The sequence below is a fragment of the Nanorana parkeri genome, unplaced genomic scaffold (genome assembly GCF_000935625.1).
Source record: "Nanorana parkeri isolate BGI_ZX_2015 unplaced genomic scaffold, ASM93562v1 scaffold1139, whole genome shotgun sequence".
Lineage (NCBI taxonomy): Eukaryota > Metazoa > Chordata > Amphibia > Anura > Dicroglossidae > Nanorana > Nanorana parkeri.
This window is the reverse complement of record NW_017307407.1, coordinates 224606-240566: the sequence shown is the minus strand read 5'-3', so window position 1 is coordinate 240566 and position 15961 is coordinate 224606. Positions and strand designations below refer to the sequence as shown.

The window sequence follows — 15961 nt, the reverse complement described above, 5'->3', positions numbered from 1 at the left end:
TATATTTGGAAGCTGTAGGAAATTCTAGAGATGGCTAAAAAGCAAGTCCAGATACATTTACTTAATGTAAGGTTAATTCATTGTGGAAATGATCACAACAATTATAGAATGATCACAATAAATACTACGCAACAATAACCAGAAGTCATTGAATCCCAGATGCCCAGACCAAATTTAGCAGTGTTAGTATGCATTGTTCAATGTAATAAAAATGATATAAGCAATTTGCCTACCCAGTTCATTTTTACATTGTTTGTAAGAGCATGTAAGGCAATTCTTTATATATCTGTTTTAATTAATTTCTTCTTATGTTTTATTAAAAGCTGTCAAACTAACAAACATCTTTAAAAAATGCATGTTACTCATTTATTGTAATATATTTATTAAATTCATTTTTTTTTCCTGTCTGTATTCCACTTTTGCAGCTAAAGCCTGCACGACACAGTGACAGCAAAGACAAAGTGACAGCGACAGCAACAGCTGAAACAAACCCATGTGATCGCTAAGATTAGTTGTCAGTGATCATATAATTGGGAACCGATCAATGATATTCCCATCCAGTGTGAGACCAACACTGTGCAGTTCCAGAACTAGGAGCCCGCACTGCTGCATTGTCACATTTCCATAATGAAATGTGGAATCACGTTCCCTTAGCATGGGGCATTGTGCTACGGTGCTTTTATCTACAGATTGCAGCCAGTAAATTATTTGGTATATGATTTCCTTTCAGTATTATATCGTGTGGTGACATAGGACGCAGGTGAATCAGCCACTAAATTACTAATTATTGATTAATTTTTGAGTAATTGTAAGTAAAAACTATTGTTTTGTTTAAAATTATAATTATATTACTATTACAATTAAGGACAATAATAACTTACAATCTAAAGAAATACAATTTTCAGATAAAAGCAATGTTGGGTCTTTTTGACTGCTCTCATCCAGTTGGTGAGGAACAGGTTTTACTAAAGTGTCAGTTCAGTTGAGTGGCAGCTCAGTGTTGCAGTGGAATAGCAGTTCTGGTCTGAAATTCCCTGATCATAACATGCAACCTCATAAAAATTCTTCCTCTCCCTCTATCATGACAATTTAGTAATTTAATTATATTGCCAATTGAATTTCAACATATTTTAACATAGTGCAACGCATCTACAGGAACATGAGGTAAGTTTTGAGTATTTTTTGTGGAATACATATATAAAATGTTGACCTAGTAAATTGAGTTAATTTTTAATATACATAACACTCCCAATTTCTGTGTTTTTCTCTAGCATATTAACACAGATAAAAAAATATCTAGGGTACTAATACAAATATTCACTGCCATTAATGTGGAATTCTGGACCTGCTGTTAGAAAGCTTGATTGAAAAAACATCTTTTTCTTTCATTTTAAGTTGGATACAAAATTAAAAGTAGGTCAATAGTAGAAGTAATTTACTATGTACTAAAAAGAAAATCAATATAATTTCTTACATGCCACATACCAAGTGCATGCACCTGCCATTGAAACAGAAAAAATAAACATTTTTATAGTTTGTTTACCAGCAGATAAAACTACATTGACCATCATTTCTCAATACATATTTTAAAAGGTTTTAAAGTGTAAATGTGATTAGAAATTTAGCAAAATTTGAACAAATATGTATAAAAAACATAAACAGATAACTCTTTTCTCCAAGATGACATGCTGTAAATGTTTGTTCCCATAAAAAGTTTTTAACAATACAACTGATATGCTGATTCAAGCTTCCAGCTATACATGCAAGAAGAAAATATAATGTTAGGTTAAAAATCACTAAAACGTGCTATATAGAATTATTATAATTATTATTGTTGTCTTGAAACTTTTTTTTCAATGTGTGTAGAGAAGTTCAAGGTCCTAGTGTCCTGGAAGACTCATATTCAGACGCACATTTTGGTTTGATCCCTTTGCCATTGTAATAGTCCACAACCTGGTTTGGAACTTCAGCCAGAACACTTTTTGCAAGGGCAGCTGGCGAGGCCTATGGGAGAAAAATATAAGAATAATTACATACATAAGCACAGCTTTTCTTACATTATTTGGTCAGAGTCCAAGTTATTTCTAAGTTTAAAGAGTTGGTATAGTGGTTTTGTAAATTTTCTCTTTATTTCTTCAGGTAAGGGCTAAAACAAAACATTTTGAAAGTATTTTTCTTTGTTTTTAGTCTGTTGAATATGAAATGTTGTGTATAAATATGACGTAGTCTAATTAGCAGCCAGCAGATAGAGCTTTAGGCTACAATTCACATTTCCCTGTACCGCTGACTCCTTTGGTGTAAAAAAAACTGTTGTTACAGATATTTTTATATAGCTTTATGAATGTATATTACTTGATGTTGTAGCAATGAAGCTTGAAGGGGAAAAATTATTTCATAATTAAAGGGTATTGTGGCTTTCTGTAAACCTATGAAATTGTGACTCTACCAAACGTTGCTATTTACTGGTTAAAGCAAAACAAAATCTGAACTCTTTAGCAATCTCCCAATAAAAACAATGACAGAACATTACTGCTGAAATTTGTAAATTGCTCTTTTCCTCATTATATACAGGCCAAAGTGAGACAGTGGGGTTGATTTACTAACCTTTTAAACACACCACGAACGTGTATACACCTCTGTAGTGTGTTCCCTCCCAGCATGATCTATGGGAGGGAACACACTACAGAGGAAACACCTTTGTAGTGTGTACACACCCAGCAGGTGTGTTGTTCAAAGCCCTGCAATGAATTGCAAGGTAATGTGGTGTAAATTAGCTCTATGTTATGTTGCTTGCGTTGATGAATGCAGGAATGTAAATGCATGAGCTAACCATTTTTGTCTAAACTGTGAAGCAGCATTATATATGCATCATGTGCATGATTTTTCCATATATGGCATTAGTGGAAATATGCTTTTAGAGACTTTTTGGTTGATAAATACGTTTTGCTGTGTGAAAATCACACACACCTGGTGTGTGTGTGTGTTTAGGTTAGTAAATCAACCCCAGTGTGTTACATTGTACATAGAAACCTTTTAAAATGAAAACATTGTACAAGGGTATGAAATGCAGTTATCCACAACTAATTATAAAATCTTAATGGATGTGTCAAGATAAACAGAAAATTAATTGAAGGGTTATGAGACCATTTTAATTAAGGCACTTTAGTGACTGTTTAATTTCATATATTCAATGAATAGATTGGAAAGTAAAGTGTACATTATGTGCTATTAAACATGGGAAATATCAAATTAGACATTTTTTTAATTTTCAAAAGAAGAATATCTAATTAAATTACCCAGGTAATAATTAATTAGGATCCACAGCAAACACTGTTCACATTCTGAAACCAGACTCCTGCGTGTCAAGGAGCAGGCAAAGAGGTGCACAGTTGCCCATAGCAATGCAAATCCAAGAGTGCCACACTCCATACATCTTCACAAAAGATAAACATCTTTATTTGTAACACAGACACATAGGGGTTGATTTACTAACCTTATAAACACGCCACGAACAAGTATACACCTCTGTAGTGTGTTCCCTCCCAGCATGATCTATTGGTAGAATCTAGACACCTTTGTAGTGCGTACACACCCAGCAGGTGTGTTGTGCAAAGCCCTGCATGAATTGCAAGGTGATGTTGTGTAAATTAGATCTACGTTGTGTTGCTTGCGTTGATGAATGCGGGAATGTAAATGCATGAGCTAACCATTTTTGTCTAAACTGTGAAGCAGCATTATATATGCATCATGTGCATGATTTTTCCATATATGGCATTAGTGGAAATATGCTTTTAGAGACTTGCATGCTGCTATTAGAGCGGCGTGTAGCCTATGGCGCATGCTACATGACGCGCACGTACTTAAATACATAAAAACGCGCCATAACGGCGTGAAAATGTGACACGTTGCTCGTGTTTGGTTGATAAATACGTTTTGCTGTGTAAAAATGCACACGCACCTGGTGCTTGTGTGTGTTTAGGTTAGTAAATCACCCCCATACTGTTTGAAAGACTTTAACCTCCACCACATTTCACCATTTTGGCTTACTCATAGAGACATGAGTAGGCCAATATGGTGAAACACATTGGAGGTTAAAGTCTATGTGGAGAGGAGCAAACAGTATGTATCTGATACAAATAAAGATATTATCTTTGGAGAAGATCTACAGAGAGTGGCACTCTTGAATAATTATTTATGCTTGAGAATATGGCCTTAAAAATGCAAGTATACACAATATGAATATACACCAAAGCACATATACTGTTATAGCGATAGTATAATATTCCCAGCCATTGCGCCAGTGTTTGTTCAATTTTAACATGGAAACACATATATTTGTATATAGGTACAGCATTGTCTTGGTTTTCGTAAGGGGCTGAAGGTCTAGTACCTTGGGCACAAGGCCAAAGGAAGCCAGAGATACATAGGGCTTGTTTATACCATCTTCAGACAAGATCTGGAAGTGTTTCTGCAAATGCAGTAATGCATGTTTTTGACGCGTGTGTGATGCGTTCTGGTGTAGTTTTGCTTGGGTTTTAGGTGTGTTTTTCATGCATTTGCATGTCTTTCAGAGCTTGTTCACTCCGGAGCAGATCCCGCATGTGCATTGGAGCGCGTTTATGCAACACGTTAAAAGAGTGTGATGCGGTTGATGTGTACCCCAAATGTAAAAAAAAGTAAGAATGCATGGTCAAAAAACACGTGAAGTTTACAGGTCAAACATTGCATAAGCTTCTTTGCCATGTTTGCCAGGAGCTGAGCATGACACTCTGGCTGGTGTCCCACCCAGCTCCTGGCAACCAGTGATGTCAGTGAGCTGGGCAGGACTCTGGACAGAGCCAGTGGAGAGGTGACAAGCATTCACCCCCCTGGAACAATCATTAACTGACAACACCCCCCCTCCCCACCCCCCAGAATCACCATTCAGACAGTGAATAGTGTAGGGACATCTCTGAATGCACACTCTCTCTCTCTCTCTCTTTCTCTGCACAAAAGCTAATTAGAGAGTTTGGTATGCTTACATAAGAATGGGCGCATATCACATATATACCTCCTGGAATCTTGGAGGCCACACATCAGAACAGAGATGGCTACAAAAATATTCTCTTATCTTTTTGTGAGCAAAATTGGAAAAAAGATTGCTCCTTTCTATTTTAATTTTTTGAGTGCGTTCCACAGAATGCAATGGCCACATATAATTGCTAACTGAACATTCTGTATTTTTTTAGTATATCAACCCCACAGAGTTGGTGGTGATCGATAAAGTCTGTACTTATTCTGTAGAATGCAACAGCCATATTCTCTGCTTCCAATCCCTTCAACGTGCAGCCTGCAAATACCTCAGGGAGATATTATCTGCACATAAAGAGGTAGACATTGGATTATGGATAACAGAGAACATCGATTTTCCACTGTTTGTCTCTGAAACACAAGAGACTTAGAGAGGGCTTCACATTGATGTTTAGGATAAAGGATTATGAAGGAAAATGTTACCGTTCTCATTAGGCAGCCATAAAATTTATGTCATTTATGAAAAGCTCCTGGCACATTTACAGTGCAGTTAGAGTCAATCAATGGGAATTTACTGGATGACATGAACTCTGTCCATGGTGCTGATTTTAAAATACTGTTTACTTGTGCGAATAAATGTAATCATGTACACACAGCTGTGCGCGTATGTTTAGAAAGAAAGGAAATAGGCACATCAAATAAAATCAGCAGAGTGAAAACGACTGTTCATCTGCATTCTAGTAGCAATTAAATTGATTGTATTACTGGCCTCTTAAAAGGAATATAACAGCAACATTTTACTCGTGTATGTTTATTTTAAACTTATGATATATATTATTTTTATTATTAATATTATTACACTTTGCATTCAAGCTACCGGGTTTCTCTGCTTTCTTCAGTTTTACTACAATGAGGATCTTGATGTCCACTCTACACCCATAGCAATGCAATACCCCACCCTAATGAATGTCACACCATCTTTTAGTGCACACTGAGGAATGATAAAGGAAGAATACCAAGATAAATGAGCAGCCTCGGAATCCCACTCACTAAGGACAGGCTTTTGTTAACTTTAAGCAGGATTTGCATTCCCATACAAGTCTATTAAAATGCAATACCCACTTGAAGCAGGGCAAATGCAGGTCAGAAGGAGGTCAACCGTACTTCAAATGCACATGTCAATGAGTCAAAAATTATCTCTAACATCAAACTGATGTCAAACAGATGCCATCAACTCAAGGCTAAAGCCTGTCGACACAGGCCCCAGTACTGCTAAATTCAAACATAAAATATACGTTGCAAGGCCAATGTCAGCAACATACAAGGGGAATTAATCAGGAGAACAATAGAGGTTGATAGAGTACTTCTATCACTTATATCCCCCAAAATATGTACTAAAAAAAAGGATAAATAAAGGTGCACTCAGATTGCTAATGATTATTTCTTATTTGGTCCCAAATACCCTTAAGATTTTGCAAAGAAGTAATAAAGTGCTTTCACCACTTGTATTTACTAGATTAAGTGGCTTTTCTCTCACATTTAGATTTCCCTTACTTCAATAGGAAATCTAGATCTAAATGTCATTTGATGTTTTTATAATACTGAGATAACAACATTCACATTCATAGCACTTATCTCTCTTTATTGCAACAATCCTTTTAGCATCAATCTACCAAGAGGCATATTTATAAAATAAGTGAATCTGGGCACATTCACCATGCTGGATTCATTTATATCTACTGCACATTTACCAACAATATTCATCACATTTATAAGGTAGACATGGTTCTTCTATGTTGATCTAAAGTGCACATTGATCTCTAAAATATCTAAAAAACCTTACAAATCCATAAAACCATTTATTCAGCTATATAAAGTTCAGTTTGATTAATGGTCAAAACCGGGTTAGTATATTGTCAGTATTGGTATCCTCATATTCTTTTATCTCACCTATTTTGCCTGTATGTTTTTTAATGTCACATGGATTTCTAAAATATAATGAAATCATTCTTTTCTTTTTTCCTTACAATAACTTTTAAGTAATTAAGTTATAAATAAGCATTGTAATTAAGGTCAATTCAATTTCTCATCAGCCAAGATATTAGTATTATAGTGAATACTACGGTGATATCAGCATGACCTGTAGAAGGTGTTTAAGGACCCAGAATTATAAGTACTGTGCCAAATTTGCCATTTGGCACAGTATTTATAATTCCGGGTCCTTAAACACCTTCTACAGGTCATTTATAATGGTTTTACATATGTTATTTATTTATTATGTTCTAAACTAGAAACTAAAAATAAATAGTAGCCTAGTAAATATGAAATTGTGCATATGAATATTTTGTATCTTCATTTCCAGCCAACAGGTGGTGCTGTGCCCTCCTTTTTTCATGTTTACCTTCCTAATTCATTCTTGCTTTGCTGAAAAAAGTGTGTTATTCACAAAGCTAAATAACGTAAGCTGATTTTACATACACAGCTAAATAAATCAGAGGAATGACCTATCCCCCCTTTCTCTCCTTCCCTGCCTGCTCTGTTCAAACAAAGCCATAGGAAGTTTGTAAGACAGAACAAGAGGGAGAGAGCTGGAAGGCAAATAGCTGTACTCTCTGCCTAAAGGTGTTCACTGAATGTGCAATTAGTGTCTCCAGGTTAAAATTTGGATGAACAGTACAATAGCATATTTCACTGAACACATGTTGGTGAATGGCATATACATACATACACATTGTATAGTGTGGGGTTGTTTTAACTATTTCAAGCCTTTATTTCTCCTTAATCTGTAGTAATACCTTCAATTAACACCAGTCAAAGCTCACAATGAAATGTATTCACTGTGCAGAGTGAACATTTATTTAGTTTGTTAAATAAGTTGAATGTGTCAATAATCCAATCTTGTGCAAGCAATAATCCTATCTCTTTTTTTGTACATTGGAGGACACAGCTTCCGCTTTAGTTTATTGCCTACTGGGTATAGTGCCACTTGCAAAAGTAGGATGCTAGGTACAACTAAAAAGCAAAAGACAACCCAGGTGCCCCCTGCTGCTGCAAACCGAAAGAAAGAGTAATTTCTTACCTCAGCTCAGAAAGGCCAACGTTTCCCGTTGCAAATCTAGGCTTCAGCCTATGAGTGTTTATAGGTTTACAAGGAAATTTGGACAAGAGGACAAAGTTGTCTAAGCCCTCTACCTCTGCAGGGGTTAAGTGTCCCTGGCAGTCCAAGTCCTCCTAGTCCTAGAGAAGCCCTATTTGGCATGATGATTTGCCCCTAACTGTTCAGGCTAAGGTGTGTGGAAAATTCTATTACATAACCCATGTTTCGTACAAATGGGTTAACAATTTGGTAGCCTTGAGCTACAAAATTGAGTTTCACACACCAACCTTCACCTTTCTTCTCAGTGAATATCAAATTTAAATCTAGCAATTGGAGGACTTCTGGCCCAGGGGGTGTTGATTCATGTTTCAACTGCAGAAAGATTTCATGGTCTTTTCTTCAAACTTCTTCACAGTGCCCAAGAAGGGCAAAAGTATGACTTTTGAAACAGAACACAGGTTGTTACAACAATCACACCTCCATCAGGCCACAGTTGTTGTTGTGGGACTTTAATCTGGTATTGTCTGTGTTGAAAAAAATGGCTCTTGAGACTATTAGGGTGCTCCCTCTACTAATAATAAGAAAGAATCCAGCCGCACTCCCTTGCTGATATATTATTGTAGTTAGTACGGATCTCAATGACTAAGCCCAGATTGGGTGAAATTCATGAGTGAATGGAATAAATGCTACTGTGTGATCTGTATTAGCTACAATAAAATATTGGCAAGTGAGATAAGGAGTGCGGCTGGATTCTTTTCTTTTATGCTGATAACAGTGATTGCCAGAGTGTGGATGTGCACCAGCTGGCGGGCACATGTTTATGGTTTTTCCCCTGTAGCCATGGAGGAGTGGGGTCTATCTTTCTATTGAACTCTCTCAGAAATTGCCATTCCTAGTACCCATTACTTTAACACAAAGTTTCCAAACTGGCGGCATTGTCTTTAGGCCTCCTTTTTTGGTCCCTTATAGGAATAAGGTTGTCCTGCACCTGAGAATCTTTTTCCTGCCTATGGTGATATCAGCTTTCCACTTGAATGAAGACATTGTGCATCCGTTGCTTTGTTCTTACTGAGTCCATCTTAAGAAAACTGCATTACATTGTTTGCATGTAGTCAGAGCCATTAGGAAATATTTGAATACCACATTCAGTTTTCATATGTCAGATTCCCTATTTATGATTGTAGAGGGCACACTATAGTGCTCTACAGTGTCGACTGCTACTATCTCAGGCTGGATCTGGCAAACTGTTGTCCGGTTACAGCATATTGGAGCATTAAGAGCATTCTGGATTTCCGCATCAATTTCTTAGGTTAGTAAGGTGGCCACTTGCACGTGGCAGCTGATGCTGATTTTGGGCTTACATTTTTACAGGTGGCAGGTTGACTAACCCGCATTATATTCTTTTAAGATGGCTGAATTTGGTTTTCCTTTTTTTTTCTCTTTCCTACCTTGTTGTGGCACTGCTTTGGGATGTTCCAGCAGATAATAATCTAAAGCAGAAGCTGGGTCCCCAAATGAAAGAAAATAGATTTTTGTTTGTACTCACCGTAAAATCCTTTTCTCAGTGTTCATTGGAGGACACAGTGAACTCACACATCCCCGAGTAAACAGCCTCGATTCCTTTAGTAAACAAATCCCATGATCTCAGCCTATTGGCTGAGAGCTAAGATTTCACACTGGCCTACATTAATAACCCTGGCTAATCTACAGTATCAAACTACGCAAATACTATACAGCATATACTACATTTCATCAGACATATTAGACTTATCACTAAAAGCAACATCCCTTTATGTGGAGGAATGCTGTATATCTGTTGGAATCAATGCAGGATGACATTTATGTACTAAATTGAGAATTATAGCAGAGTAATATTAATATGCCTGTGTTAACATTTAACATTTTACTGAATGCAGCATATGAATGCAGCATATGGTTTAAATACACATCATATATCACACAGGCTCAAAACATCCATTTCTATTTTTGGAGCTGCCACTAGATGACAAATAGCTTCCTATATCTGTTAGATCTTGGAAGCCGTATATTTGAAAGATACGTACGTGTTTGAAATTCCTGAATGGCACAAACTGCACAATGTCCCGAAGCACTGGCTCTCCCTTAGGTGACCTCAGTATTCCATCATCTCCATCCAGCATCTGCATGTCACTGAAATCTGCATTGCCAACTCCGACAATGATGACTGACATGGGAAGATGCGAAGCATGAACTATAGCTTCTCTGGTGTCAGCCATGTCTGTGATTACACCATCCGTTAAGATGAGAAGAATAAAGTATTGCTACAAATAAAGAGAAATAATACTGTCATATATTTATCACATACAAATAGCTCACAAGCAGATGCTCCCAAGTATAGGCTTAAGTACATGTAAAACCAAACCAAATAACATTTGGTTTTCTTAATTACTATTTATAATAAACAAATGTCATTCTACCACTTGTTTTCACCCTTTTCATGCTTTGTTGCATCTCAGGGTTGCTGATCTCTTGCAGTCTCTTTGCAGTCACTTTCTGTCTACATACATGCACTCCAGTGATGGCATTTCTGGGGGGAGGGGAGGTCCTGATGGTGACAACAATGAGCCATGTCTGTGCAATGTGTGTTGAACTGTCCATTTAACAAAGATGGATCATCTAAAAGGAAACCGAGGCAGGAGCCTGCAGTTGTCAAGGGGAACCAACTACAACCTTAATTTTCCTGCAGTAAACCAGGGGAATAGCACAATTCGTCAAAGCTGTGCACCTGCCTGTTCTTTCACAGGGGAAGATGCACTGGTAGGCAGTCAGTGTCTGATGAGGGCATTCCAGTGTATCCTATACCATCGAGGCAGTTTCTCCATGCCTATAGCAATCCTTATCAATGTCAATGAATAGGATGGGGAAACACACCTATCTATAAGTTTAGATTGTAAGCTCTCCTTACCATCTTGTCTTGAATTGTATTGTGATTGTAATGTCTTTCTTATGTTGTAAAGCGCTGCGCAAACTGTTGGCGCTATATAAATCCTATATAAATCCTGTATAATAATAGTAATAACAATAATAAGTAGTCTGCATTTAGATACAAGTAACATTTTAGATATGCTCTTTAATAGAAACTAACAGGGCTATTCACTAAAGGGTGAAGGGTTTGGAGAAGGCAGGAGAGGTGAACAATCTAGGTCAAAATAGCTGATTTGGAAAAATTCTCCAATTCAGCTTATTTTTTGATTCAGCTATGTTGTCCTAGATTGTTCACTTCTCCTGCCTTCTCCAAACTCTTCACCCTTTTGTGAATAACCCGGTACATTTTTTAGTGAGATACAATTTAAGAGCTAACTACTTCTAATTTGATGCAAACACTGCAACTTTCTTCAGTAGAACACTGAAAGTGCATCAGGTGGTTTTAAAGACCTAGATCCACCCATTCAGGAATCAATCTAGGAGGACATAGTAAAACAAACAGCCTTTTAGGTAACAATCTGCAACAGAGTTTGTTAAAAGCCTTCTGATAAAAAGTGGAATTACACTTTATACTGTATATTTGTACCATTTAAAATTCCTGCAATATCGGGGGGTCTGTAGTGATTACTGCATATTCTATTTGACTCTGCCCTCCAGTAATTGTGAGGTGAAAAAAAAACAATGTGGTTTTAATGAGCAAAAAAAGTGCTTGTTTGTTTGTTTTTTGTTTTTTACAGAAGCAATTGTATTAGATGAAGATTAATGTCTATCTGTGTCTATTTTAAGTGGATTAATTAGCGACGAAATGCCAGTTATTTTATACTCTATCAGGGTTATTCACAAAAGGGTGAAGAGTTTGGAGAAGGCAGAAGAAGTGAACAATCTAGACCTAAATAGCTGATTTGGAAAAATTCTCCAATTCAGCTCCCTTTCCAGTTCAGCTATGTTGTCCTAGATTGTTCCATTCTCCTGCCTTCTCCAAACTCTTCACCCTTTTGTGAATAACCCTGTATATGTTTATTGTATGCCATTTTATGAACATTTATATATATATATATTTTGTTTATTAAATCAAAATATGTTTACAGCATCTGCATTACTTTGTACATTTTACATTTTTACATGGGTGTGTCCATTACTGGATCAAATGCCACACTTAGAAGTACGATTGCTTTATACAAATCCCATAGGGCAGTTTAAATGCTAAGATTTGTCAAGAGTTCCCTTTTAAGCCTTATTCAGAATGTTATGGCAGCCAAACCACAATGAAATATAACATGGCGACCATTCTGAATTTGTTACATCTACTGTCATACTATCGCTGTCAAAATCTAGTCTGTGCAATGTATGAATAATTTAGCATAGATAATGAATGTTCGTAATGGGAATTAGCCACTAGAATGATTGATATTGGCACTAGAAGGAGCACAGAGGCAAAGGAACATAAGAAATTACAAACTCAGCTGGCAGCTCAGTGTGCAGTTGATAGATACATGGCACAATACAGGTACATTTCCCATGTTACAGTCTCTTAAAGCCCAATTAAACTTTCATTGTAAATTAGCAAAATATGTTCAAGGTGCATCAAAACAAAAGGTGTTCAAAGTCTAACAGCTCATTTTCTGTAGTAAGCAGCCATGGCCTGAGTAGAAAAGCCGGTCTCCTGCCAGCATGCTGTATAGAAAGACCCTTGCTTTCTGTGTGGAAGCAGTGGCCTCTCTGTTGAGGTCCAAGCCATCCCTCTGCATAGTCAGACTGATAGCTCTGCATTCAGCAAAGCTCATGCCTCCTGCTGACTAGAGAGCTCCAGCTCTGACTCAGCAGAGGCTTGTCAGACTTCTGCAAAGAGACTACTGCTTCCATACCTAGAACGAGGGTCCTGCTTCACAGCATGGGGACAGGCTTTTTTTCTTAGCTGGTGGCTAAAGAAAATAAACTCTTAGACATTGCACCTTCAATGTATTTAACGGATTTAAACTGAAAGTTCAGTTGGAAAGCTGGTCACAAATGTTACCATTTTACTGAACATTTTTTTAGTTTTACCACCAACTGTGTACAGTGTATGAGGGTCTACCTGAATGGATATACATTGAATTGTTTAGTTAGGCCTGTGCTATACATCGTTGTTGGTAAATCCAAAGTTGACAATACATGATACAACCTAATTGTAGTTTTGGCAAGATATATACTATAAAAAAGAACTGCAGCAATTTAACCCTGCACTTCAAGGGTTAAGTGCTTGTTTTGTCTAGGGGGCTTAAATAAAGCAGCTATACTCACCTAATGCTTGATGCTGCTGGGGTGCTAGACTGGTCCCCACAGTCTCTTCTCCCCTGGGCTCCAGTGGTCCAAGGACCCATGAAGTCATCACATCTTATGCAGGTCCTTTGACATGCATTAGACATGAGGATGCCGGGAGACATTCAACATCCGGAGCAGGAGGGGGAGAGAGGGGACTGCCATGGGATTGAGGATCAGGCGAGTATATCTGGCTTATCTGCTTTATTTTGGACCCCCAGACAAAACAAGCACTTAACCCTTGCAGTGCAGGGGTAGTCCCATCTCCATCTGCAAGGGTAGGTTTTTTAAATTCCCGAAGTTCTTCTTTAAATGTAACAATAAGAACATTGCTTACTGATATCAAATCACTAAATGAAGATTTGTAAATCGGTTGCAATACATTACTGTTTTTTTCCTTACTGAAAATGTTAAATCACTATTTTTACCTTGCTATACTGGGTTAGGGAAAAGGTTTTATTATAAACAGAAGTATAGCAATAAACTGTATTTTTAAAACACAATACTCAATGGAGACACTAGCTTGACAGCTGCAAATAAGAGGTCAAATGAAATAAAGGGGAGACAAATATTCACCCAGCAGGCTTTTATATTCTGAATGCAATCTGGCATTCTAGCTAAGGTACTCTGTTATAGTGTGCACGCACCTTGAATCCTCCGTCCAGCCTAAATTCCTTAACTGACAATCTCATATCAAATGAAAAAAGGAACCTTTTCCATGCCTTACCATGGCCTCCATAGTGTGGGTCTCCTCTGAGGCAGACTTGGCCACTTTCTGGATAATGGGAGCAATGTTGGTTGGGCCATAGAGCTGTAACTTGGGAAGGCAGTTCTGATAGGCTTCCACTACGCCTTGTATACCTAAAATAAACAATAAAATATTAATATCAAGGACATGTTAAGTGGTAGTTATATAATATTTTATGGGAGTATCACAATTTGACTTCATACAATTATGTCATTTTAATGGTGATATTAAAACATTAATGTGTTGAAACTTGATAAAACGTATTTGCTGTCTTCTTATAGAATTTTAAGTTAATTTTAAGTTAATTTTGAAACCATCCATTTATAGGTATACATTCAAATAAGTCGATACAAGCAACCATAAACCCCCCTTAAAGATAAATATCAAAGAATTGTGCATGTGCCTAGAATAACAGAACCCGCTACAGAAACAAAAGAGAACAATGCCAAATAAAATGTAAAGGTGCAACACAATTGGTTTGGATTTGTTAAGCCATTGGTCTCTGGAGACCATTTTAGGTATCTCCTACTCTAGCCTAGTCATTTTCTGATCCTGGTAATATGACAAGTGACAGCAAGTACTTAGGGGTAAGTTTCCCTTTCTAGCTATATTAAATGTCTTTTTATATCCCCTTCTCTCTCTCTCTTACGGGTGTATTTATAAAACATATGCAGAGTTGTTCGCTGTGCGAATGTCTGTGTGTTAAATTGACACTGCATTATTGCCACTAGATGGAGCCAAGGAGCAGAGGCATTTCCACTATACCATCTAATGGCCATAATGCAGTATGAATCACACAGAACAGCTCTGTGAATGTTGAATACATACACCCCTTAGTGTTATTTTTCCTTTGTACTTTAAACAATTCATCTTTATTCATTGGTATAACTATACACTGCTTAGTATAGCTCATGGATTATGTTAACGTAAAAATGGGACGATACTGTCAGATTTCACCTGCAAAGTCATCTGCAGAATGAAAGACCCTATCTTTAAAACTGAACTCCAAGCAAACAGCTAAGTAAACAAATGAAATACATAAAAGAAAATGTATTTATCTAACATATCACTTTTATTTCTGTAAATTGAGATCTTAGATTTACACAGCACTGACACACACTACACCCCTGTCTGGCAGGGCTGTTTTTTTCTGGCTGCAGTAAAGTAACACTTGCAGGTCTTTTCTCTCCCCCTGCCTGTGACTGGGAAGTAAAAGGAGAAGCTCTGCTCTCTCCTCCTGTATGCATGTACCTTGTCAACATATTTGCATGCAACACACAAGATTGGTCTCCAGTCTGAGTTTTACTGTACATGGATTGCAATAGCCTGCAGGTCAATTTTAGGTATTTATACTGTTTGCAGTAAAACATATATATTTAATAATGTATGTTTAAATATAGAAATGCATTAATTTTTTTTATACTGAATTTAGCTATAAGCTGTATTGACATTCTATGGGTTACGTTATTACTTAAATACTGGAGTTTTCTTTGAATATGTAAAGATGTAAATAATACATAGGGGTCTATTCACGAAGCAGCCGAAGGATCTAGCCGTAGCTTCGGCCGTTCCTTCGGCTAGCTTCGGCCCCAGAACCCCTTCGGTTCAGTAGAACCGAAGGGCTGCTGTACGGGCTATTCACTATAGCCCGTACAGCTCCCGAACTTGGATGGGCGGCTCAGTCGAGCCGAACGCAAATGCCTCGGCTCGGCTGAGCCACGCTGAAAGCCGAAGCTGCCCGAGCGGCCGGCCATTGGCCGGCCTGCTTCTGACAGCTGGGCGCAGCCAGCCGTGATCTTACGGCTTGCTCCGGCCACTTGCAGAGAGATCAGCGCCCCTGGTTA

The 15961-nt window shown here is 37.5% G+C and overlaps 1 protein-coding gene across 1 annotated transcript in view; it reads right to left on the bottom strand.

Annotated features, from left to right (window-relative positions):
• Nucleotides 1-1578: 1578 nt before the first annotated feature.
• Nucleotides 1579-15961, bottom strand: part of LOC108796615 (copine-4) — a 200173-nt gene continuing 185790 nt past the window's right edge. Inside the window, exons 13-15 of the mRNA XM_018568113.1 lie at nt 14097-14230; nt 10171-10407; nt 1579-2004 (exon numbers count right to left, since the gene is read on the bottom strand). Of these exons, the coding sequence (XP_018423615.1) occupies nt 1873-2004; nt 10171-10407; nt 14097-14230 (503 nt within the window). The 3' untranslated portion in view covers nt 1579-1872. The remainder of the gene's footprint in view (nt 2005-10170; nt 10408-14096; nt 14231-15961) is intronic.